Here is a 26,747-nt window from a genome sequence, read left to right as displayed (position 1 = left end):
TATGCACATGTATGTTTATTGCAGCACTATTCACAATAGCAAAGACTTGGAACCAATCCAAATGTCCAACAATGATAGACTGGATTAAGAAAATGTGGCACATACTGTGAGATATCATCTCACACCAGTTAGAATGGCAATCATTAAAAAGTCAGGAAACAACAGGTGCTGGAGAGGATGTGGAGAAATAGGAACACTTTTACACTGTTGGTGGGACTGTAAACTAGTTCAACCATTGTGGAAGTCAGTGTGGTGATTCCTCAGGGATCTAGAACTAGAAATACCATTTGACCCAGCCATCCCATTACTGGGTATATACCCAAAGGACTATAAATCATGCTGCTATAAAGACACATGCACACGTATGTTTATTGCGGCATTATTCACAATAGCAAAGACTTGGAACCAACCCAAATGTCCAACAATGATAGACTGGATTAAGAAAATGTGGCACATATACACCATGGAATACTATGCAGCCATAAAAAAGGATGAGTTCATGTCCTTTGTAGGGACATGGATGAAACTGGAAACCATCATTCTCAGTAAACTATCGCAAGAACAAAAAACCAAACACCGCATATTCTCACTCATAGGTGGGAATTGAACAATGAGAACACATGGACACAGGAAGGGGAATATCACACTCTGGGGACTGTGGTGGGGAGGGGGGAGGGGGGAGGGATAGCATTAGGAGATATACCTAATGCTAAATGATGAGTTAATGGGTGCAGCACACCAGCATGGCACATGTATACATATGTAACTAACGTGCACATTGTGCACGTGTACCCTAAAACTTAAAGTATAATAATAATAATTAAAAAAAACAACAAAAAATGACAGATGCTGATAAGGTTTTAGAGAAAAAGTAACACTTATACACTGTGGGTGGGAGTGTAAATTAGTTCAATTAGTGTTGAAGACAGTGTGGTGATTCCTCAAAGACATAAGAACAGAACTACAGTTTGACCCAGCAGTCCCATTACTGGAAATATATCCAAGGGAATATAAATCATTCTGTCATACAGACAGATGCATGTGTATGTTCACTGCAGCATGATTCACAATAACAAAGCATGGAATCCACCTAAATGTCCGTCAATGGTAGACTGGATAAATAAAATGTGGTACATATACACCATGGAATACTATGCAGCAATAAAAAGGAGAAGATCATTTTCTTTGCAGGAACATGGAAGGAGCTGGAGGCCATTATCCTTAGCAAACTAATGCAGGAACAGAAAACCAAATACCGCCTGTTCTCACTTGTAAATGGGAGCTAAATGATGAGAACACATGAACACATAGAGGGAAACAACACACTGGAGCCTATTGGAGGGTGAGGGTGAGAGAAGGGAGAGGATGAGAAAAAATAACTGATGGGTACTAGGCTTAATGCCTGGGTGATGAAATAATCTGTAAAACAAACCCCCATGACACAGGTTTACCTGTATGACAAACCTGCACATGTACCCCTGAACTTAAAATAAAAGTTAAATTTAAAAAGATATGTATATTTCCTTCTATCTAATATGAATTAGATAATAATTACAAAAGCTTAAACTACTGAATTCTGAAACCAGTTTCACTGGATAAAGGATGTGTTTATCGAAGTTGCTGTTGTATGTTGTATAGTGATCTCAACTAATTTATTCTTTTGTAACAAATCTCCCCTAAAGAAAGACAAATTAAAATAAAATGTTTATTATTATGTAAACATACAACTGTATTGCTTAGTAAATTTTGGCATGTTGACATAATCCAGTCTTTAAAATGAAGTATATTTGGTAAATATTTCATTTTCTCAACTATACAGTAGGCAATAGCTATGTCAAAATAATCTGTTTTTATTTAGAAAAGAGCCACCTTGTTGAGGAAATGCATGAATAAGACCCCACGGAGCAGATGTTCTTCTCTGGAGCATGAAGTTTTTCTGGGAAAAACTTATCTGAATAAAACAAGCAGAAACACTTGTTTTGATTCCTGCTCTCGGTTGGGGTGGTATTGGACATATTTAAAGTACACAATCTGATAAATCATTAATACAAAAAGGTATACAATAAGTGCACTGTAAGAAGAGAGTGAAAGTATGGAGGAACTGGAATACTCAGCCTGTGAGTGGAAATGTAATATGCTACAACCACTTTGGAAAACAGGTTAGCAGTTTCTTGAAAAGTTAAACATGCATATACCGTATGACTCAGGTATTTACTAAAGAGAAATGAGGGCATACGTCTGTACAAAGACTTGTAAATGTTCATAGTAGCTTTATTTGTAAAAGCTCAAAACTGGAAACAATGCAAGTTCCATCAATAGGTGAATGGATAAATGAATTGTGATATATCCATAAAATTGAATATCACTTAGAAATAAAAAAGGGATTGATAATTTATATACATGGATGAATCTCAGGATAATTATGCTGAATGAAATAAGTGAAACAAGAAAGCATATATACTGTATTATTCCATGTGTATAAAACTCTAGAGAATGCAAATTAATCTGTAGTGATAAAAAGCAGATAAGTAGATGCCTGGGGGAGGGAGGGTTTTGATGAGGGATAAGCAAGAGGGATGACAAAGGGGCAGAGAAAACTGTTGGGGGTAACATATGCACTGTCTTATTGTATTAATGGCTTACCAAATTGTGTACTTTAAATATGTACAGCTTATTGATTATTATATGTCAATTATGCCTCAATAAAGCTATTAAAAATTAAGAAAGAAGAGCATGAAGGGGCACTATGAGAGCCAGATGCAGTAAAAAAGTGTGAGGCATGGGATAAGCTACCCTCTATGACCCTGCCATCTACTATGAAGTTTTGTTTATTTTTTAGTAATTTTTGAAAATAGAGACCATATAAACATTTTTTTTTTTTTTGAGACAGAGCCTCACTCTGTCACTTGGGCTGGAGTGCAGTAATGGGATCTCGGCTCACTGCAACCTCCACCTCCCAGGTTCAAGCAATTCTCATGCCTCAGCTTCCCAAGTAGCTGGGATTACAGGCACATGCCATCACGCCCGGTTAATTTTTGTATTTTTAGTAGAGACAGGGTTTCACTATGTTGGCCAGGCTGGTCTTGATCTCCTGACCTCAAGTGATCTGCCCATCTTGGTCTCCCAAAGTGCTGGGATTACAGGCATGAGCCACCATGCCCAGTGAGATGGTATAAAGAATATTTTAAGAAACACTTTTATACTTTTATTGCAGCCAGAGAAAATCATGAATTATTAACCTTTATTTAAAAAAACCCAGGCTTTATTTCTAAAATAACTGAAACATTTCAGATAAAAGTTTTCTTGCCTAGTTCAATTTCAGGTTTTGGCTATTGTGAATAAACTCCTATAAACATATGGGCAAGTTTTTGTTTTCTGGTTTTGACATACGTTTTTATTTCTCAGAGGTAAGTGCCTAGCAATGAATTGCTGGGTCATATGGCAGGTGTATATTTAAATTTTGAATGAATGACCACATATTTTTACAAGGTCATGGTGTCATTTTACACTTCCAATGACAATATGAAGGGCTTGTTTTCTTCACATACTTGTTGACATGTGGTGTTAAGTATGCTATTTCTTCTCTTTTTGGCTTCTATTTTCAGGAAATATCTTTCTTTTTTTCCTCAGTTTTTAAAATTCTTTTTGTTTTTAATTATACTTTAAGTTCTAGGGTACATGTGCACAACGTGCAGGTTTGTTACATATGTATACATGTGCCATGTTGGTGTGCTGCACCCATTAACTTGTCATTTACATTAGATATATCTCCTAATGCCATCCCTCCCCCCTCCCCTCACCCCACGACAGGCTCCGGTGTGTGATGTTCCCCTTCCTGTGTCCAAGTGTTCTCATTGTTCATTTCCCACCTATGAGTGAGAACATGAGGTGTTTGTTTTTTTGTTCTTGCGATAGTTTGCTGAGGATGATGGTTTCCAGCTTGATCCATGTCCCTACAAAGGACATGAACTCATCATTTTTTATGGCTGCATAGTATTCCATGGTGTATATGTGCCACATTTTCTTAATCCAGTCTATCATTGATGGACATTTGGGTTGGTTCCAAGTCTTTGCTATTGTGAATAGTGCCGCAATAAACATACGTGTGCATGTGTCTTTATAGCAGCATGATTTATAATCCTTTGGGTATATACCCAGTAATGGGATGGCTGGGTCAAATGGTATTTCTAGTTCTAGATCCTTGAGGAATCGCCACACTGTCTTCCACAATGGTTGAACTAGTTTACAGTCCCACTAACAGTGTAAAAGTGTTCCTATTTCTCCACATCCTCTCCAGCACCTGTTGTTTCCTGACTTTTTAATGATCGCCATTCTAACTGGTGTGAGATGGTATCTCATTGTGCTTTTGATTTGCATTTCTCTGATGGCCAGTGATGATGAGCATTTTTGCACTTGTCTGTTGGCTGCATAAATGTCTTCTTTTGAGAAGCGTCTGTTCATATCCTTTGCCCACTTTTTGAAATATCTTTCTTCACCCCTTCACTTTCAGCCTATATGTGTCCTTAAAGGTGAAGCGAGTGTCTTGTAGGCAGCATATAGTTGCATTTTGTTTTTCAGTCCATTTAGTTACTTAATTTTTTTATTGGAGAATTTAATCAATTTACATTCCAGGTAATTATTAATATATGAGAACTCTTATTGCTGTTTTGTGGTTTATTTTCTTTTTAAACCATCCTTTGTTTCTTTCCTCCTCTCTTACTGACTTTTGTGATTTGATGATTTTCTATGGTGGTATGATTTGATTTCTTAGTTTTTATATTTTGTGCAACTATTATAAGTTTTTGTATTGTGGTTACCATGAGGCACAAATCAATTATTTTGTAGTTGTACCAGGCTTTTAAAGCTGATAACAACTTAACTTTCAATACAAAATGTCTACATTTTACTTTTTCCCCTATTTGTTATTTGGATGTCAAAAAAGTATATCTTTTGTAATTTGTATCCTTTAGTTTATTGTAGTTATAGTTGTTTTAATAGTTTTGTCTTTTGAGTTAATGGGTGCATCACACCAGCATGGCACATGTATACATATGTAACTAACCTGCACATTGTGCACATGTACCCTAAAACTTAAAGTATAATAATAATAAAATAAAATAAAAAAGTTTTGTCTTTTAACACTCATATTAGAGGTAAAATTGCTTTATGTACTACCATTACAGTACTAGAATATTCTGAATATGACCGTATTATTTATGCCACCAAGTTTTATACTTCTATATGTTTTTTGTTATGAATTTGTGTCTTTTTTTGGTTTCAGCTTAAATAGCTCCCTTTCATGATTCCTGTAAGGCAGGTGTAGTGATGATGAGCCCCCTTAGCTTTTTTTTTTTTTTTTTTGATCTGGGAAAATTTTAATTTTTCCCTTATTTCCTTAGAATAGCTTTGCAAGGGCTCGGCACGGTGGCTCACGCCTGTAATCCCAGCACTTTGGGAGGCTGAGGTGGGTGGATCGCCTGAGATCAGGAGTTTGAGACCAGACTGGCCAACATGGTGAAACCTATCTCTACTAAAAATACAAAAATTAGCCAGGCGTGATGGCAGGTGCCTGTAATCCCAGCTGCTCAGGAGGCTGAGGCAGGAGAATGGCTTGAACCTGGGAGGTGGAGGTTGCAGTGAGCTGAGATCACGCCATTGCACTCCAGCCTGGGTGACAAGAGCGAGACTTTGTGTCAAAAAAAAAAAGAAAGAAAGAAAAGGAAAAAGAAAAAAAAGTCAAAAAAAGAATAGCTTTGCAAGGTAAAATATTCTTGGTTGACTTTGTTGTTGTTGTTGTTGTTGTTGTTGTTTTTACAGCACTTGAAGTATATTATTCACTCTCTCCTGGCCTGCATGATATCTGCAGAGAAGTCTGCCGATAGCTGTATTGGAGCCCTCTTGAATATGATATGTTTCTTATCTCTTGCTACTTTCAGAATTCTTTGTCTTTGATTTTTGTTACTTTGAACATGATATGTCTCGGTTAACCCTTCTTTGGGTTTAATTTGGTTGAAGACTTCTGAGCTTCCTGTATCTGCATGTTGCCATCTTTTTCCAGATTTGAAAAGTTTTCAGCCATTATTTTCTTAAATATGCTTGCTCTTCCTTTCTCTCTTTTCCTTCTATAAATTCAATTATGAAAATTTCATTTGAAATGGTCAGGGTCAGAGACTATATTCCACAGATATGTGTAGTCATAGGATTCCCTCCCCACCTAGGTCTGGACAGAACCTCCGACTGGGTTCTGAAGATTGATGGGGCCTCTGCTCAACTGCTAGTGTCAGGCAGAGCCAGATGCTTTGCTTCATAGATATGCTCATATATTGGCTTGCCTCCCAGCCTGATAAATCCTTATGCAGGTCTCTGAGGCTGGGTTACTGCTTAGCTAATCATGTTGAGCTGGGCCAGAAGGTACACTCTGTAGTAATGTCCAAATGCAGACCTGCTTCTCAGCCTGGGAGAGCCTTATGCAGAGCTCTGATGCTGGGTGTCAAAGCTAGACAAAGACTTGAGCCTGGCAAATCTCTCAACTGTGCTTCCTGCAGAGAGATGCTTTTGGCTAATCTCTCTGGTCGGGTGCCTCCGCTGACCAGAATACAGAGCCGCAGCCAAGATTCACATGCTTGTTGCTGTGGGCCCCAACTTTCTATTTCTAGCTGACACCACATAGTCTACCCCTGCTGATACTTCTAATGTTCCCCATTTGGCAAGTGGGCCTCCTGCAAAACACCAAGAATGCTGGGGAAGCTGGATGTCCACCACGGGCTCCCTCTTTATTCCGTTGTAGAAATCTAGGGCCTAGGGAAATCCTTTCTGTGTGGTGGGTGCTATGCCATTGTTGTGGAGAGGTGACATAGTCAAAGTGAAATCATTTCTCTTACCTTTCTAATGTGGCTTCTATTTTCATCACAGTGTGATCTGAGAGCATAAATTGTACAATATTTATTTTTAAAAATCGACTAGCATGTATTTTATGACTCAGAACATGGTCTATCTTAGGGGCTGTTATAAGTGTCCTTGAGAAAAATGTATTATTTTATTGTATGAGTATTGCATTGGTGTCAATCATATCCAGATGATTGACAGTGCTGTTGAGTTCAACTCTGTATATACTGATTTTCTGCTTGCAGAATGCCTTTATTAATCATAGGAGTTAAAGTCTTCAACTCTAATAGTGGATCCATATATGTTTCCTTGTAGTTCTATCAGCTATTGCCTCATCTATTTTATTACTTTGCTGTTGGCCACATACGTTGACCCCTTTATCATTATGTAATGTCTCTCTTTATTCCTGATAATTTTCCTTGCTCTGACGTCTGCTCTGTCTGAAGTTAATATAGTTACTCCTACTTTCTTTCAATTAGTGTTCACATGTACTACACTTGATCTTAGCCTAAAAGCCGAGAAGCGATAATTAGTGTTAACATGTGATATCTTTCTCCATACTTTCAATCTATACGTGTCTTTATATTTAGAGCAGGTTTCCTGTAGACAACATATTGTTGAATATTGTTTTTTGTTCCACTCTTCAAAAATCTCTGTCTTTTGATAGATGCATTTAGATCACTGGTATTTATAGTGATTATTGATAGAGGTGGATTAATATCTGTCATATATTTATTACTGGTCTGTATTCATTTCCCTTGTCCTTGCTTGTTTTTTTCAGATTATGCTGTTTTTCTACCTTTTTCTTTGACTTAAATGAACATTTTATGTGATTCTATTTTCTCTTCTTTATTAGCAAATCAAGTATTTAAGAAAACTTCTTAAAGTGGTGACCACAGTGTTTTCAATATACATTTACAACTAATCCAACTCTATTTGTCAAATAACAATATACTACTTCACAGACAGTACAAGTATCTTATATTAACAAAGTAGTCCTAATTCCTTCCTCTCATCTTTTGTATCATTGCTTTCTTTCATTACACCTATTCATAGGGTATGATCATTGAATACATTGCTGCTATCATCATTTTGAGCAAACTTTTAGGTTAAATATAAGAAAAATAAAAGTTTTAATTTTTTACCTTCACTTTTTCTTTCTCTAATTATCTTTTTTTCTTTATTAAGTTCTGAGTCTGACAAATATCATTGTTTTTTGGTTCCTGAAAAAACTTATTTTAACATTTCTTGCAAGGCAGGTTTACTCTCATCAAATTTCTTCAAATTTGCTTGTCTGAGAAAATCTTTGTTTCTCCTTCACTTCTGAAGTATAATTTCATAGAGTGCAGAATTCTAGGTTGGCACTTCTCCAAATACTTTAAATATTTAACTCCACTCTTTTTACTTGCATGGTGCATGAGGAGAAGTCCTATGTAATTCTTATCCTTGATCCTCTATAGGTAATTTTTTTTTTTTTTTGGCTTCTGATATGGTTTGGATCTGTGTCACTGCCCAAATCTCATGTTGAATTCTAATCTCTCATATTGGAGGTAGGGCCTGGTGGGAGGTGATTAGATCAAAAGGGTGGATTTCCCCCTCTGTTCTCATGATAGTGAATGAGTTATCATGAGAGCTGGTTGTTTAAAAATGTGTGGCACCTCCCCCGACCTTGGTCGTGCTCCTGTCACGTAAGATGTGCCTGTTTCCCTTTCACCTTCTGCCATGATTGTAAGTTTCCTGAGGCCTCTTCAGAAGCCGAGCAGATGCTATCCTGCTTCCTATACAGCCTGAGGAACTGTGAGTCAATTAAACCTCTTTTCTTTATAAATACTCAGTCTCAGGTATTTCTATATAGTGGTGCAAGAACAAACAAATACAACTTCTTTCAAGATTTTAAAAAATATTTTATTTTCTGCGGTTTAAATATAATTTTCCTAAGTGTATGTTTTTGGCATTTATTCTGCTTAGTGTCCTTTGAGTTTCTGGATCTGTGGTTTGGTCTGATATTAATTTTATGAAATTCTCAGTCATTATTGCTACAAACATTTCTTCCGTTCCCTCTTGTTCTTTTTTTGGCAGTTCCATTATGCACATGTTACTTCTTTTGTCTTTATCTCACAGTTCTTGGATTTTTGTCCTGTTTTTTTTTTTTTTTTTTTTTTTTCAGTTTTTTTCCCCTTTACTTTTTAGTTTTGGATGCTTCTATTTACTGATCCTTAAACTCACTAATTCTTTCCTCAGACATGTCCAGACTACTAATGAGCCCATCAAAGGCATGATTCATTTCCGTTAAAAGGTTTTTTATTTCTAGCATTTCCTTTTTATCACTTCTTAGAATTTCTGTTTCTCTGATTACATTACTTATCTGTTCTTGCATGTTGCCCACTTTTTTCCATGATATTTCTTAGCATATTAATCATAGCTTTTCTAAGTCACAGTGTGATAATTCCAACACCTCTGTTACATCTGGTGTTTTTAACTACAGTCATCATGTTGCACCATAAGGTCTCTTGCACTTATTACTCCTATCTAACTAAAATTTTGTCAGCTTTGACCCTTCCATCACAGGATAATACACTCTCTCAGCTTTTGTTTGTCTGAGAAAGTCTTCATTCTTAATTTTTGAAGAACAGCTTTCCTGGGTTATTTGTTGACAGTATTTTTCTTTCACCACTTTGAATATATCATCCTATTCTGTCCAGGTCTGTTAGGTTTCTGCTGAGAAATCTCCTACTAGCCTTATTGAAACTTTCTTATACATTAGTTACTTCTTTTTTTCTTGTTGCTTTCAGGAGCCTCTCTTTGTCTTTGATTTTTGACAGTTTGATTATATCTTGGTGTAATCTTGCTTGGATTGATCTAATTGGAGACCTTTGGACCTTCCTGTACCTGGATGTTTATATCTTTTCCTAGATTAAGAAAGCTTTCTTATGTTATTTTAATAATATTCCTACCCATTTGTCTTTGTCTTCTCCTTCTTGAACTCCTATATTTTGAATATTTCCTCTCTTGATCTTGTCCCACAAATCCTATAGACTTTTTTGTCCTTTTCATTTTTTTCTCCTATGACTGTATATTTTCAAATGCCTTGTCTTCAATGTCACAGTCTTTCTTCTCCTTGATGAATTCTGTTGTTGCTGCTCTCTATTGTATTTTTAATTTCATTCATTATTTTTCAGCTTCAGAATTTGTTTAATTTTTAAAAATAATTTTATTCACTGTTAAATTTCTCATTTTGGTCATTTATTGTTTTCCTGATTTTATAAAATTATATGCATTTTCTTGAAGTTCTTTGAGCCTTTCAATAACAATTATTTTGAATTATTGATGATGAAGTTCATATATTTCCATTTCCTTGGGGTCAGCTACTGGGAGCATATTGTGTTCTTTTGGTGGTATGTCTTCTTGTTTTCTCATCTTTTTTTTGCCTTATATTGATATCTGTCCATTTGAAGTAGGAGCCTCATTCCAGTTTTTTCATACTGGCTTTGTCTGGAAAAGATTTCACCAGTGAGCTCATTCAAAGATTCTGGGCAGGACATCTGGTATGGCTGGCTTGTTGCTGGAGTCCTCAGGCAAGATGGCCTGATACCAGGTTAGCAGGTAGGTAGGCCTGAATCCTGGTTCTGTGGAGTTGTGCCTGTAGCCTTGATCTACCATGGTGGACTTGTTGATTGGCATATGGGAATGGGCTGGAGGCCTGTATCCATGGGGGCCAGCCTGAAGCCTGAGTCTGCAAGAGCTGAGCTGATACTGGTGTGAACCTTGAGCCTGACTCTTTAGGGGTCACTCAGATGTTGTGATGGGCCTGGCACCTGGGACCACTGATATGGGTCTGCATTTTGAGTCCATGGGGCTGGCCTGGTGCTGGGGCTAGTCTAAACCAAGTCTGTAAGGATGAGTCTGGGTCCTGAGTCCATGGGCATTGGAATGGGTCTGCAAGGGTGGTCATGGTGCCTCATTCCATGTGGCTCATTTTGGCAATGGGGTGCACTGGGGTGGGCCTGGACCTTGGGTCTGCTGGAGCAGGCCTAGACCCTGGGTCCTCTGGAGACTTGGGCTACAGGGACTGGCCTGCAGCTTAGGGTTGGCCTGGTGCTAGGGCAGGTGTAGAGTCTGGGTCCGTAGGACTAGTCTGGAGTCTAGGATGGTTTGAGCTGAACTTGTGCCTGGCATCACTGGAGATGGCCTTATTTCTTGTTGTGTATATTTTCAGTCATGTTTTAGAGTGATTTCTATGGGAAATCCAATTAACGTATTAATTTTTTAAAATCTATAATTTCTATCTCTTTATTGATATTCTGTATTTGGTGACATATCACTTTCATGCTTTCTTTTAATTCTTTTAACAATTTTTTTTGGTTCTCTGACCATACTTAAAAGATCTAATTTAAAGTCTTTGAGTAGTTAAAGTACCAAATTTTGGCCCCCATAGGAATATTTTTCTGTTGGTTGCTTTTTTTCTCCTGTGTATGTAAAATATGTTTCAGTTTCCTTGCATGTTTTATGTTTTTTAGAAAAATTGACATTTAACATAAGACATTGTAGCATATTTGGTATTTAATTGCTTCCCCACCCCCAGAGTTTGCTATTTTTGCTTTTGTTGTTGTTGTTTTTCTTATTCCTTTTTCTTTGTTAAGTTTCCTGGATTAATTCTGTAAATATTTTATTCCCTCAATGTCAAGCCCATGGGTTATCTGCTTCCTAGGAGCCATCCCTGGCTCAGTGTAATTTAATGTCAGTCAATAATCCTTTGCCAAGGAGAGTGTGTATGAGAATATATGCTTAAAACTTCAGTTAGTTTATAAGACAGCTTCAGCTTTCACTTCTTCCTTGCCTAGGGCCTCATAGTCAGCCAGAGGTAAATGAGTGGTGGGCCTTTCTTCTTTCTTTGTTGCTTCCTGGGCATGCACATAGCTTTCCATATTTGTGAGGGACTTTAGATCTCCAAGAATATGTCAGAGCTTTTCAAAGCTCCTTATGATTATCTAGTTATTCAGGATCGTCTTTTAAATTTCTGACCAAGCCCTTATTTACCTGAATTCATAGTCTTATTAAGCTGTGCTATTGCTAGCAGACTGATAGTGTTTAAGCCATCTAGTGGTAGGACTTTGTTTTCACTGAGCGGAAATCTTTATCCAAAAAATAGCCAAAATATCCTGGGAACAGAGATGCAATTTCAGACAAAATATTGACTGTGCTCAGATGATGGCACTTTTAATAGAGCATCACATGATGTCGGTCCTCTCAGCTGGTTGCTATACTGCTGGCTTTTCATACATACTCTGCCAAGGAGCTTGAAGGGAGAGGGGATGGAAATTAGCCTCAAATTAAAACATTATAGATCTCTCCGTTTTTCTGAGGTTTACTAGTATCTCTTAGATAATTTTCTGTTTTAGCTGTGGCTTTGATTAATTTCCAATGCTTTGAAATCATTACTTTTGGTTGTTTAGCCAGCGGTTTCTCTGTTTTTGTTAAAGAACGATTTCATGGAGTTCTCAGTCTGCCATTCCAGAAGTCAATCTCCTAGCATTTACATACATAATTATTCTAATTTCTCGTTCTTTCACCTCACTTCCTATCAATACAAAATGCAATATTCACTAAAGGAAATCAACATGATCCAGACTCTTTAAAACACCACATACACAGTAGCCTCCATACAATTAAAAGTTTCTAGACATGTGAAGAAAGAAGCAAGAGAAAAAGAAGGTAGTAACAGAAACTGGGTCATTTCAAGATAGCTGTATTTACATCTTAATTGAATTTTAATTTACATTAAATGATTTATGATGTAGAAATTTAGTTTCTTGATTAACTTCATACATCCTGAGTTATTTTTATAACTAATGAAATATAACAATGACTTCAGTAACTGGCACGTATTCTGTTTTTGTTTGAAAATGCAATGGAAACTTACATTTCTTACATTTTAAAAATCTATTCTTCAATTATATATAGGTTTCTAGTGACACACAGACAATGCTGCCTACGCACCGACTTTCCTTCTTTTGGCAAATAAAACTCTAGAGCTGCTATAAGCATTCTAACTTACCAAGATTGGTGAACGTATCTTTTCTAATGATACTGTAAATGCTCCCGTGAAGATAAACTGGAAACAAAGATCACATTTATTAATACCCAGTCATTATGTTTATGTATAAACTTAAAAAGTAAGAGAATTCCGGAATGTTTTAACATAAAGAATATGGGACCATTGAGAAAATCATTCAGGATATAATTCAAGGGTTTTTTTTATTTGTGGAGATGGGAGAAAGCCATGAAATCTCTGGCTACTAATTTAATATATGTATTGGAAATAGAATCTAAGGGCATTCTGAAGTGACTTTATGGAAAAAGGAGTATCAATATTTCCTTAGTTTTTGTCAATCATAATTTATTATGCCAATATGTGAATTAGAAGAAAATGCACCCAATTAATGAATTTACTACTGGGAAATGTTATATCTTGGTGACTTCATATGAAAATACTTTTAATATAATGCTTAAATATTTTATTAATAGAAAATATCATTCATAAAATATTGATGCTTCAGTTTACATATTTAAATAGAAGAATTATACAGTGTCTTCCATGAGTAGCTTTTTCTGAGATATTCCATCATTTCGTGACACTTGTTAGAAAGATGGCAGTTATGGTGTATCAGAAATTTATTTTCCTCACAGATGCAACATTTATGAACGCATAAAACTTTCCACAGCATTAAGAAATGAACAGGTCAGTTAGTAGTATGGGAGAGGGATATTGTTTTCCCAGAAAAATCTGGAAACTCACATGTCAATACTAAATAGAATTTTGAAGTAAGAAGGATCTGAGGTTGAGTTCTTTGCTCTTTGCTTTCTCTGTGACTCAGGAAAATTACTTAACCTATAACTTAGTTTTGCTTTTTTCATTGGTAAAATGAGGACAGTCTGTTACATTGTGTTATTGTTGTAGTGTTGTAATAGTTACATATAATGTTTCGATTTTTTTTCCAAGATGGCAGATTAGGGGCTTTTAGCATACGTTAGCAACTTGGAAATAAAAAAGTAGTGCATAAAGATCAACTCTGTGAGCTTTAATTCAAAAAGGAAAACAGAAACTCACTGGTGTTGTTAAGGACACCCAGATCCTGGAGAAGAAAGCATGGGAAAACAGTCCCCGTGATGATGTCTGGCTGATAAAAGTGAGTGAAGTCCCACTGTGAGAGAGAAGCAGAAAGCCTCCCTCTGTGACTCATCTTTCCACTGGAAATCCAAGCAACCCAGGCTGAGGGGGAGCATTTTATTTCTCCCAAGCCCTGGAGCTAACTTAGGGAGAAGCTTGGAGACACTGAGAGGGAAAGGCACTAGGAAAAGCTGCAGACATTTTCCCAAACCCAGGACCAATAGCAGGACATCATTTTTAATCTGGGTGCATACAAAGTCAGTCATTCTATGGTGACCCTGCAGCATGGCCACGTAAGGATTATAGTCTTGGGCCAGAGATGGGAGTTCTTGCCCCGGAGTGGGCTAGGAGCCTCCACAGCTAGAATTGTGGAAAGTGTCTCAGCAGTGAGCACTGGAATTGTGCTCTCCTGTGTTGCAGGCCTGAGGTGGGAGCAGAGCTGCTACAGTTGTGGATCTCATTCTTTTGTATGGTTGAATAGTCCTCCTTTGTGTATATGCACCACATTTTCTTTATTCATCTGTTTATGTACACTTAGGTTGCTTCCAAATCTTAGCTATTGTAAACAGTGCTGCAATAAATATAGAAGTGCAGATATCTCTTCAACATACTGATTTCCCTTCCTTTGGGTATATATGTAGCAGTGGGATTGCTGGATCATATAGTAGCTGAATTTTTAGTTTTCGAGGAACCTCCAAACTATTCTGCATAGTGGGTGTAATAATTTACATTCCCATGAACAGTGTACAAAGGTTCCCTTTCCTCCACATCGTCACCAGCATTTGTTAGTGCCTATCTTTTGGATATAAGCCATTTTCACCGGGGTGAGATGATATTTCATTGTAGTTTTGATTTGCATTTCTCTGATGATCAGTGATATTGAGCACCTTTTCATATGCCTGTTTGTCATTTGTATGTCTTCTTTTGAGAAATGTCTACTGAAATCTTTTGCCCTTTTTTTTAATCAGACTATTAGATTTTTTCTTATAGAGTTGTTTGAGCTCCTTATATATTCTGGCTATGAATCCCTTGTCAGATGGGTAGTTTGCAAACATTTTCTCCCATTCTGTGGGTTGTGTCTTCACTTTGTTGATTGTGTCCCTTGCTGTGCAGAAGCTTTTTAACTTCATGTGATCCCATTTGTCCATGTTTGCTCTGATTGCCTGTGCTTATGAGGTATTGCTCAAGAAATTTTTGCCCAAACCAATGTCCTGGAGATTTTCCTCATGTTTTCTTGTAGTCATTTCATAGTTTGAGGTCTTAGATTTGTCTTTAATCCATTTTGATTTGATTTTTGTGTATGGTGAGAGATATTCATTCTTCTGCATATGGATATCCAGTTTTCCCATCACCATTTATTGAAGAGACTGTCTTTTCCCCAGCATATGTTCTTGGCACCTTTGTTGAATACGTGTTCACTCTAGGTGTGTGGATTTGTTTCCTGGTTCCCTAGTTAATTTCTAGGTATTTAATTTTATGTGTGGCTGTTGTAAATGAGATTAATTTTTAAATTTCTTTTTCAGATTGTTCACTGTTGGCATATAGAAATGCTACTGATTTTTGTACGTTGGTGTTGCATCCTGCAAACTTTACTGAGTTTATCAGTTTTAATAGTTTTCTAGTGGAGTCTTTAGGTTTTTCCAAATATAAGACAATATGATGTGCAAACAAGAATAATTTGACTTTTTTCTTTTCAATTTGGATGGCCTTCATAACTTTCTCTTGTCTGATTGCTCTAGCTGGGACTTCCAGTACTATGTTAAATAACAGTGGTGGCAGTAGGCATCCTTGTTGTGTTCCAGATCTTAGAGGAAAGGCTTTCCATTTTTCCCCATTCAGTATGCTAGCTGTGGGTCTGTCATAAGTGACTTTTATTATATTGAGGTATGTCCCTTTTATCCTCAGTTTTTTGAGAGTTTTTATCATGAAGAGATGTTGGGTTTTATCATATGACTTTTCAGCATCAATTGAAGTGATCTGATGGTTTTTACTTTTCATTTTGTTGATATAATGTATTATGTTGATTTATTTGGGTATGTTTATTCATCCTTGCATCCCAGGGGTAAATCCCACTTGGTCACGATGAATGATCTTTCTGATGTATTGTTGAATTTGGTTTGCTATTATTTTGTTGAGGATTTTTGCACCAATATTCATCAGATTGGCCTGTAGTTTTTTTTTTCTTTTTCTTTTTTTTTCTTTTTTTGATGTGTCCTTGTCTGGTTTTGGCATTAGGGTTTTACTAGCCTTATAGAATGACTTCGGAAGTATTCCCTTCTCCTCTATTTTTTTGAAACAGTTTGAGTAGAATTGAGTAGAATCTTTAAATGTTTGGTAGAATTCATCAGTTAAGCTATCGGTCCCAGGTTTTTCTTTACTTAGAGACTTTTTACTATGGCTTTGACCTCATTACTTGTTATCGGTCTGTTCAGGTTTTGGGTTTCTTTATGGTTCAATCTCAGTAGGTTGTATGTATCTTGGAATTTGTTCATTTCTTCTAGATTTTCCAATTTATTGGCATATAGTTGCTCACAGTAGCCACTAATGATCTTTTGAATTTCTGCAACATCAGTTGTAATGTCTCCTTTTTAATTTCAGATTTTATTTATTTGAATCTTCTCTCTCAATTTTGTTAAACTTTGCAAAATACCAACTACCTGTTTCGTTGATTTTTTTTTTCCCCCCGAGATGGAGTCTTGCTCTGTGGCCCAGACAGGAGTGCAGTGGCGTGATCTCGGCTCAGCCTCCCAAGTAGCTGGGACTACAGGTGCCCGCCACAATGCCTGACTAATGTTTTGTATTTTTAGTAGAGACAAGGTTTCACCGTGGTAGCCAGGATGGTCTCGATCTCCTGACCTCGTGACCTACCCGCCTCAGCCTCCCAAAGTGCTGGGATTACAGACGTGAGCCACCGCGCCCGGCCTGCCCTTAGACTTTCCATCATGAGACGATGCAGCATGAAGGCCCTCACAAGATGCCAGCATCTTGATATTAGAGTCCCCAGCCTGAAGAACTGTGAGAAGTACATTTGTTTTCTTTTATAAATTACTTAGCCTGTGATGTTCTATTACAGCAACACAAAATGGACTAAGACAGAACCTATATTTTTGGCACCTCTAAGTTGAATTAAGGCCCCATTTTTCTTGCCTGAATCCCTGCAGTAGCTTTTTCTAACTTCTCTAACATTCTCAAATCTAATCTCTTATTACTCATAGAGTGATAGTATTAAATCAAACCTAATCATAGCACTGTCCTCAGTCAGAATATTGTCTAGGGCTGTCCAGTAGAAATATAATACAAGCAACTTATGTAAGTTTCCAAGTGCCATATTAAGAAAACTAAAAAGAAATATATACAACTTATTTTAATAATATATTTTCTATAAGTTCACATATCCAAAATTATTTTGAGATAGAATCAATATAAAATAATTATATATTTTACATTTTAAAATGTATACTAAGTTTTGAAATCTTATATGTATTTTATCTTTACAGCACTTCTCAGGGCAGTTTAGTTGCATTTTCCAGGTTCAGTAGGTACATGTGACTATTGTATTGGACAGTGCTGCTCTAGTCCTTAGTTATCTCTTCTTTTCTATGTTTATTTATTTCTTTGGTGATCTCATCTAGTCTCATTACTAGATGCCAATGACTCTTTATTCTATTTTTTTAAGATTTCTTACTTTTTTAAGCTTCTTTTTTCTCATTACATTTATGATTTTTTTAAAATTTATATAGGTTTTTGGGAACAGGTGGTATTTGGTTACATGAGTAAATTCTTTAGTGGTAACTTGTGAGATTTCGGTGCACCCATCACCTGAGAAGTATACACTGAACCCAATTTGTAGTCTTTTATCCCTCACCCTCTCCCACCCTTTCCCCTGAGTCCCCAAAGTCCACTGTATCATTCTTATGCCCTTGCAGCCTCATAGCTTAGCTCCCACTTATGGGTGAGAACATACAATTTTTGGTTTTTCATTCCTGAGTTACTTCACTTAAAATAGTAGTCTCCAATTCCATCCAGGTTGTTGTGAATGCCATTAATTTGTTGCTTTTTATGGCTGAGTAGTATTCCATTGTAAACGTATACCACAGCTTCTTTATCTACTTGTAGATTGATGGACATTTGGGCTGGTTCCATATTTTTTCAATTGCAAATTGTGCTGCTATAAACATGTGGGTGCAAGTATCTTTTTTGTATGACCTTTTTTTTTCCTCTGAGTAGATACCCAGCAGTGGGATTGCTGGATCAAATGGTAGTTCTACTTTTAGTTCTTTAAGAACTCTCCACACTGTTTCCCATAATGGTTGTATTAGTTTACATTCCCCCACCAGCATAGAAGTGTTCCCTTTTCACTGCATCCATGCCAACATCTATTTTTTTAAATTTTTTGATTATGGCCATTCTTGCAGGAGTAAGGTGGTATCACATTGTGGTTTTGATTTGCATTTCCCTGATCATTAGTGATGTTGAGCATTTTTTCATATGTTTATTGGCCATTTGTATATCTTCTTTTGAGAATTGTGTATTCATGTCCTTAGCCCACTTTTTGATGGGACTGTTTGATTTTTTCTTGCTAATTTGTTTGAGTTCCTTGTAGATTCTGGATATTAGTCCTGTGTCAGATGTGTAGATTGTGAAGATTTTCTCCCACTCTGTGGGTTGTCTGTTTACTCTGCTGTTTACTCTGCTGACTGTTCCTTTTGCTGTGCAGAAGCTCTTTAGTTTAATTAAATCCCACCTATTTATCTTTGTTTTTGTTGCATTTGCTTTTGGGTTCTTGGTCATGAAGTCTTTGCCCAAGCCAATGTCTAGAAGGGTTCTTCCGATGTTATCTTCTATATATATTTTTTTAGATTTAAGTCCTTGATCCATGTTGAGTTGATTTTTGAATAAGGTGAGAGATGAGGGTCCAGTTTCATTCTCCTCTATGTGGCTTACCAATTCTCTCAGCACCATTTGTTAAATAGGGTGTCCTTTCCCCACTTTATGTTTTTGTTTGCTTTGTCAAAGATACACCAACTGTAAGTATTTGGCTTTATTTCTGGGTTCTCTATTCTGTTCCACTGGTCTATGTGCCTATTTTTATACCAGTGCCATGCTGTTTGGGCTTTATAGTATAGTTTGAAGTTGGGTAATATGATGCCTCCAGATATGTTGTTTTTGCTTAATCTTGCTTTAGCTATGTAGGCTTTTTTTTTTTTTTTTTGGTTCCATATGAACTGTAGGATTGTTTTTTTCCAGTTCTGTGAGGAACGATGGTAGTATTTTGATGGGAATTGTGCTGAATTTGTAGATTGCTTTTGGCAGTATGGCCATTTTCACAATACTGATTCTACCCAGCAAATGAGCATGGGATGTGTTTCTATTTATTTCTGTCATCTATGATTTCTTTTAGTGGTGTTTTGTAGTTTTCATTGTAGAGGTCTTTCAACTCCTTAGTTAGGTGTACTCCTAAATATTTTATTTTTTTTGCAGCTATTGTAAAAGGGGTTGAGTTCTTCATTTGTTTCTCAGCTTGGTTGCTGTTGGTGTATAGCAGAGCTACTGATTTGTGTACATTAATTTTATATCCTGAAACTTTGCTGAATTCATTTACCAGTTTTAAGAGTTTTTTGGATGAGTCATTAGGGTTTTCTGGATATACAACTGTATCATTAGGAAACAGCAAGAGTTTGACTTCCTCTTTATTGATTTGGATGCCTTTTATTTCTTTCTCTTGTCTGATTGCTCTGGCTAGGACTTCCAGCACTACGTTGAATAGAAGTGGTGAGAGTGAGCATCCTTGTCTTGTTCCAGTTCTCAGAGGGAATGCTTTCAACTTTTCCCCATTCAGTATTATGTTGGCTGTAGATTTGTTAGATGGCTTTTATTACATTGAGGTATGTCCCTTGTATGCCAATTTTGCTGAGGGTTTTAATAATAAAGTGATGCTGGATTTTGTCAAATGCTTTTTCTGCATCTATTGAGATGATCATGCGATTTTTGTTTTTAATTCTGTTTATGTGGTGTATCACATTTATTGACTTGAGTATGTTAAAACACCCCTGCATTCCTGGTGTGAAACCCACTTGATCATGGTGGATTACTTTTTTGATATGCTGTTGGATTTGGTTAGCTAGTATTTTGTTAAGGATTTTTGCATTTATGTTCATCAGGGATATTTGTCTGTAGTTTTCTTTTTTTGTTATGTCCTTTTCCTGGTTTGGTATTGGGGTGATACTGGCCTCATAGAATGATTTAGGGAGGATTCCCTCTTTCTCTGTCTTTTGGAGTTGTGTCAGTAGGATTGGTACCAATTCTTCTTTGAAGATCTGATAGAATTCTGCTGTGAATCCAACTGGTCCTGGGCTTTTTTTGTTGTTAGTAATTTTTTATTACCATTTTAATCTTGCTGCTTGTTTTTGGTATGTTCAGAGCTTCTATATCTTCCTGGTTTAATCTAAGAGGGTAGTAAATTTCCAGAAATTTTTCCATCTCCTCTAGGTTTTCTAATCTATGTGCACAAGGTGTTCATAGTAGCCTTGAGTTATCTTTTGTATTTCTGTGGTTTCAGTTGTAATATCTCCCATTTCATTTCTAATTGAGCTTATTTGGATCATCTCTCTTTTCTTGGTTACTCTTGCTAATGGTCTATCAATTTTATTTACCTTTTCAAAGAGCCAGCTCTTTGTTTCATTTATCTTTTGTATTGCTTTTTTCCCCCAATTTCATTTTGTTCTGCTCTAATCTTGGTTATTTCTTTTCTTCTGCTGGGTTTGTGTTTGGTTTGTTCTTGTTTCTCTAGTTCCTTGAGGTGTGACCTTAGATTGTCTATTTGTGCTCTTTCAGACTTTTTGATGTAGGCATGTAAGGGTATGAACTTTTTTCTTAGTACTACCTTTGCTGTATCCCAGAGGTTTTGATAGGTTGTGTCACTATTATTCAGTTCAAAGAATTTTGTAATTTCCATTGTGATTTCATTGTTGACCCAATGATCATTCAGGAGCAGGTTATTTAATTTCCATGTATTTGCATGGTTTTGAAGGTCCCTTTTGGAGTTGATTTCCAATTTTATTCCACTGTGGTCTGAGAGAATACTTGATATTATTTCAGTTTTCCTAAATGTATTGAGACCTGTTTTGTGGCCTATCATTTGGTCTATCTTGGATAAAGTTCCATGTGCTGATGAATAGAATGCATATTCTGCAGTTGTTGGGTACAATGGTTTTGTAAATATCTGTTAAGTCAGTTTGTTCCAGGGTATAGTTTAAATCAATAGTTTCTTTGTCGATTTTCTGTCTTGATGACCTGTCTAGTGCTGCCAGTGGAGTATTGAAGTCCCCCCTATTATTGTGTTGCTATCTCATTTCTTAGGTCTAGTAGTAATTGTCTTATAAATTTGGGAGCTCCAGCATTAGGTGCGTATATATTTAGGACTGTGATATTTTCTTGTTGGACAAGGCCTTTTATTATTATATAAGGTCTATCTTTGTCTTTTTTAACTGCTGTTCCTTTGAAGTTTGTTTTGTCTCATAGAGGAATAGTTACTCCTGCTAGCTTTTGGTGTCCATTTGCATGGAACATCTTTTTCTACCCCTTTCCCTTAAGTTTATGTGATTCCTTATGTGTTAGGTGAGTCTCTTGAAGGCAGCAGATACTTGGTTGGTGAAGTCTTGTCCTTTCTGCAAGTCTGTATCTTTTATTCTAATTCTGTCTTCTGAACTCTACATTCCATGTCCAATAGGCTACTTGACATCTCCAGTTGAATATTAAATAAATACTTCAAACTCAACATTTTCAAAGCAAACTCATTGTCTTCCTCTGAAAACCAGTTCTGTACACAGTCTTCCCTGTATCAGTTGATGTCAAGTCATTCCTTCTATTAGCTTGAACAAAAACCCTGGCATTATCTTTAACTTCTTTCACACTCCATACCCAATCCATCAAGATATTAAATTGGCTCTACCTCAACATATATCTACATCATTACTTTCACCACCTTCACTACTAACAACCTTGTTTGAGTCTCACCTGGACTTTTGAAGTAGCTTTCTAAAAAGTCTCTTCGGACCCCTTCATTCTCTTTTCAACACAGAAACCAAAGTGATTCTTTTAAAACCTAAGCCAGATTATTTAACTCTGTTTATGAAACACTATAATAACTCCAATTTCACTAACAGTAAAAGCTAAAATCTTTACAATGGCTTACATAGCCCTATATTAACAGGCACCCCATTATTTTTTCTAACTTGTTTTCTACTACTATTGTGCTTGCTCACTCTGTTCCAGAAATACTGACTACATTTTTCTAGGAACCTTCATTGAAGACTTCATTCTGACTGTTCTCCTGAGATGTTGTTTCCCAGCATATCCTTGTGGTCAAAACCATCACTTTTTCAAGTCTTTGCTCAAATGTCACTATGGTAGTTTGAACTGCTGGTCACAATTTTTTACTTTTAGGTAATAATAATATATTTTCATACTCTTGCTGTGATCTCATGGTGCTTGGATTATGCTTCCCTTTAATTTAGGACTTGATCATTTTATTTGTTTTAGCTGGGATTTTAACAAACATGACCCAAGCCAAAGCTTGAAATGGTCTTGTGTGATTAGGATTGTCCTCTTGTGTTCTTGCTTTTCATTGTGAGAAGAATATGCCTCTAGTAGCCACTAGTCTAAAGGCAATAAGATACATATGGAGTGGATCTGGACATGTCCTATGGCTTGAAACCAGGCCAAGAGCAGCTGAATCTCTGCCAAGTCTGCATGAGTAAAAAATAAATGCTTGTAATTGTATGCCACTGGGTTTTTGGTGGTTTATTATATAACAATAGATCAGTAATAGAGTCACTTTTTCAAGGAGCCCTACCTCAACCATCCAATTTTAGATGATAACCTAAATCCCTTTGCCACTTTCCCAAAAATTCCAGTCCCCCTTAGCCTACTCTTTTTCTTTCTGCTTCTATGGCCTTATCATCTTCTAATATACTACACCATGCTAGAATAAAAGCTCCATAAGAAGTGGGATCTTTGTTTTGTTTGCTAATGTATCTCAGGCACCTAAAACAGTGCCTGACACATCATAGCACTCAATAAGTACTGGTTGAGTGATCAAACTCCAAATGTGATATTATAATAAACTTTACTCAGGATTTTGTAGGAAACATGGCACATCAACCACCATAATATCTTCTTCATGATATCCCCTTTAAAGACAATGGCACATCACTCATCATACTATCAGTCACAATAAAATTCAATTTCAAAATCTCTGTTCAATTTTACCAAATACTTCTTGAATACAACACAAAGATTTTATGCTTCTTTCCCTACACAAATTGTATATATCCCACTATTTCCTCAGCAGTTATGCTCTCTCATTTTTTATTTGCCCCACTGGCAAAATAAATACCATATGGGCAGATGAATAGTCACCAACCATTTTCTGTTTTCCCAAAATGCCCCTTGGGCATCTTATCATTTTTCTCCATATCCTAGAAGAATGTAAAATGTAGCCTTTTAACAAAATAGACTCTTATTATTAAAGAATGTCACTGATAAGAATCTAAGTTTTCTCTCTTTTTTTTTTTATTATACTTTAAGTTTTAGGGTACATGTGCACATTGTGCAGGTTAGTTACATATGTATACATGTGCCATGCTGGTGTGCTGCACCCACTAACTCGTCATCTAGCATTAGGTATATCTCCCAATGCTATCCCTCCCCCTCCCCCCTCCCACCACAGTCCCCAGAGTGTGATATTCCCCTTCCTGTGTCCATGTGATCTCATTGTTCAATTCCCACCTATGAGTGAGAATATGCGGTGTTTGGTTTTTCGTTCTTGCGATAGTTTACTGAGAATGATGGTTTCCAGTTTCATCCATGTCCCTACAAAGGACATGAACTCATCATTTTTTATGGCTGCATAGTATTCCATGGTGTATATGTGCCACATTTTCTTAATCCAGTCTATCATTGTTGGACATTTGGGTTGGTTCCAAGTCTTTGCTATTGTGAATAATGCCGCAATAAACATACGTGTGCAGGTGTCTTTATAGCAGCATGATTTATAGTCCTTTGGGTATATACCCAGTAATGGGATGGCTGGGTCAAATGGTATTTCTAGTTCTAGATCCCTGAGGAATCGCCACACTGACTTCCACAATGGTTGAACTAGTTTACAGTCCCACCAACAGTGTAAAAGTGTTCCTATTTCTCCACATCCTCTCCAGCACCTGTTGTTTCCTGACTTTTTAATGATTGCCATTCTAACTGGTGTGAGATGATATCTCATAGTGGTTTTGATTTGCATTTCTCTGATGGCCAGTGATGATGAGCATTTTTTCATGTGTTTTTTGGCTGCATAAATGTCTTCTTTTGAGAAGTGTCTGTTCATGTCCTTCGCCCACTTTTTGATGGGGTTGTTTGTTTTTTTCTTGTAAATTTGTTTGAGTTCATTGTAGATTCTGGATATTAGCCCTTTGTCAGATGAGTAGGTTGCAAAAATTTTCTCCCATGTTGTAGGTTGCCTGTTCACTCTGATGGTAGTTTCTTTTGCTGTGCAGAAGCTCTTTAGTTTAATTAGATCCCATTTGTCAATTTTGGCTTTTGTTGCCATTGCTTTTGGTGTTTTGGACATGAAGTCCTTGCCCACACCTATGTCCTGAATGGTAATGCCTAGGTTTTCTTCTAGGGTTTTTATGGTTTTAGGTCTAATGTTTAAATCTTTAATCCATCTTGAATTGATTTTTGTATAAGGTGTAAGGAAGGGATCCAGTTTCAGCTTTCTACATATGGCTAGCCAGTTTTCCCAGCACCATTTATTAAATAGGGAATCCTTTCCCCATTGCTTGTTTTTCTCAGGTTTGTCAAAGATCAGATAGTTGTAGGTAACTGGCGTTATTTCTGAGGGCTCTGTTCTGTTCCATTGATCTATATCTCTGTTTTGGTACCAGTACCATGCTGTTTTGGTTACTGTAGCCTTGTAGTATAGTTTGAAGTCAGGTAGTGTGATGCCTCCAGCTTTGTTCTTTTGGCTTAGGATTGACTTGGCGATGCGAGCTCTTTTTTGGTTCCATATGAACTTTAAAGTAGTTTTTTCCAATTCTGTGAAGAAAGTCATTGGTAGCTTGATGGGGATGGCGTTGAATCTATAAATTACCTTGGGCAGTACGGCCATTTTCACGATATTGATTCTTCCTACCCATGAGCATGGAATGTTCTTCCATTTGTTTGTATCCTCTTTTATTTCCTTGAGCAGTGGTTTGTAGTTCTCCTTGAAGAGGTCCTTCACATCCCTTGTAAGTTGGATTCCTAGGTATTTTATTCTCTTTGAAGCAATTGTGAATGGGAGTTCACTCATGATTTGGCTCTCTGTTTGTCTGTTGTTGGTGTATAGGAATGCTTGTGATTTTTGTACATTGATTTTGTATCCTGAGACTTTGCTGAAGTTGCTTATCAGCTTAAGGAGATTTGGGGCTGAGACGATGGGGTTTTCTAGATAAACAATCATGTCATCTGCAAACAGGGACAATTTGACTTCCTGTTTTCCTAATTGAATACCCTTTATTTCCTTCTCCTGCCTGATTGCCCTGGCCAGAACTTCCAACACTATGTTGAATAGGAGTAGTGAGAGAGGGCATCCCTGTCTTGTGCCAGTTTTCAAAGGGAATGCTTCCAGTTTTTGCCCATTCAGTATGATATTGGCTGTGGGTTTGTCATAGATAGCTCTTATTATTTTGAAATACGTCCCATCAATACCTAATTTATTGAGAGTTTTTAGCATGAAGGGTTGTTGAATTTTGTCAAAGGCTTTTTCTGCATCTATTGAGATAATCATGTGGTTTTTGTCTTTGGCTCTGTTTATATGCTGGATTACATTTATTGATTTGCATATATTGAACCAGCCTTGCATCCCAGGGATGAAGCCCACTTGATCATGGTGGATAAGCTTTTTGATGTGCTGCTGGATTCGGTTTGCCAGTATTTTATTGAGGATTTTTGCATCAATGTTCATCAAGGATATTGGTCTAAAATTCTCTTTTTTGGTTGTGTCTCTGCCCGGCTTTGGTATCAGAATGATGCTGGCCTCATAAAATGAGTTAGGGAGGATTCCCTCTTTTTCTATTGATTGGAATAGTTTCAGAAGGAATGGTACCAGTTCCTCCTTGTACCTCTGGTAGAATTCAGCTGTGAATCCATCTGGTCCTGGACTCTTTTTGGTTGGTAAACTATTGATTATTGCCACAATTTCAGCTCCTGTTATTGGTCTATTCCAAGATTCAACTTCTTCCTGGTTTAGTCTTGGGAGAGTGTATGTGTCGAGGAATGTATCCATTTCTTCTAGATTTTCTAGTTTATTTGCATAGAGGTGTTTGTAGTATTCTCTGATGGTAGTTTGTATTTCTGTGGGATCGGTGGTGATATCCCCTTTATCATTTTTTATTGTGTCTATTTGATTCTTCTCTCTTTTTTTCTTTATTAATCTTGCTAGCGGTCTATCAATTTTGTTGATCCTTTCAAAAAACCAGCTCCTGGATTCATTGATTTTTTGAAGGGTTTTTTGTGTCTCTATTTCCTTCAGTTCTGCTCTGATTTTAGTTATTTCTTGCCTTCTGCTAGCTTTTGAATGTGTTTGCTCTTGCTTTTCTAGTTCTTTTAATTGTGATGTTAGGGTGTCAATTTTGGATCTTTCCTGCTTTCTCTTATG

At 36.7% G+C, this 26,747-nt stretch overlaps 1 protein-coding gene across 1 annotated transcript in view; it reads right to left on the bottom strand.

Moving 5' to 3' along the window:
* The window catches only part of LOC100991786 (membrane-spanning 4-domains subfamily A member 5-like), a 44,173-nt gene that overhangs the window by 7,032 nt on the left and 10,394 nt on the right, over positions 1 to 26,747 (bottom strand). The window contains exon 3 of the mRNA XM_003826334.2: positions 12,941 to 12,997. Coding sequence (XP_003826382.1) covers positions 12,941 to 12,997 — 57 coding nt within the window. The remainder of the gene's footprint in view (positions 1 to 12,940; positions 12,998 to 26,747) is intronic.

This window comes from Pan paniscus, chromosome 9 (assembly GCF_029289425.2).
Source record: "Pan paniscus chromosome 9, NHGRI_mPanPan1-v2.0_pri, whole genome shotgun sequence".
Taxonomy (NCBI): Eukaryota; Metazoa; Chordata; class Mammalia; order Primates; family Hominidae; genus Pan; species Pan paniscus.
This window is presented reverse-complemented; position numbering and strand designations above follow the sequence as displayed.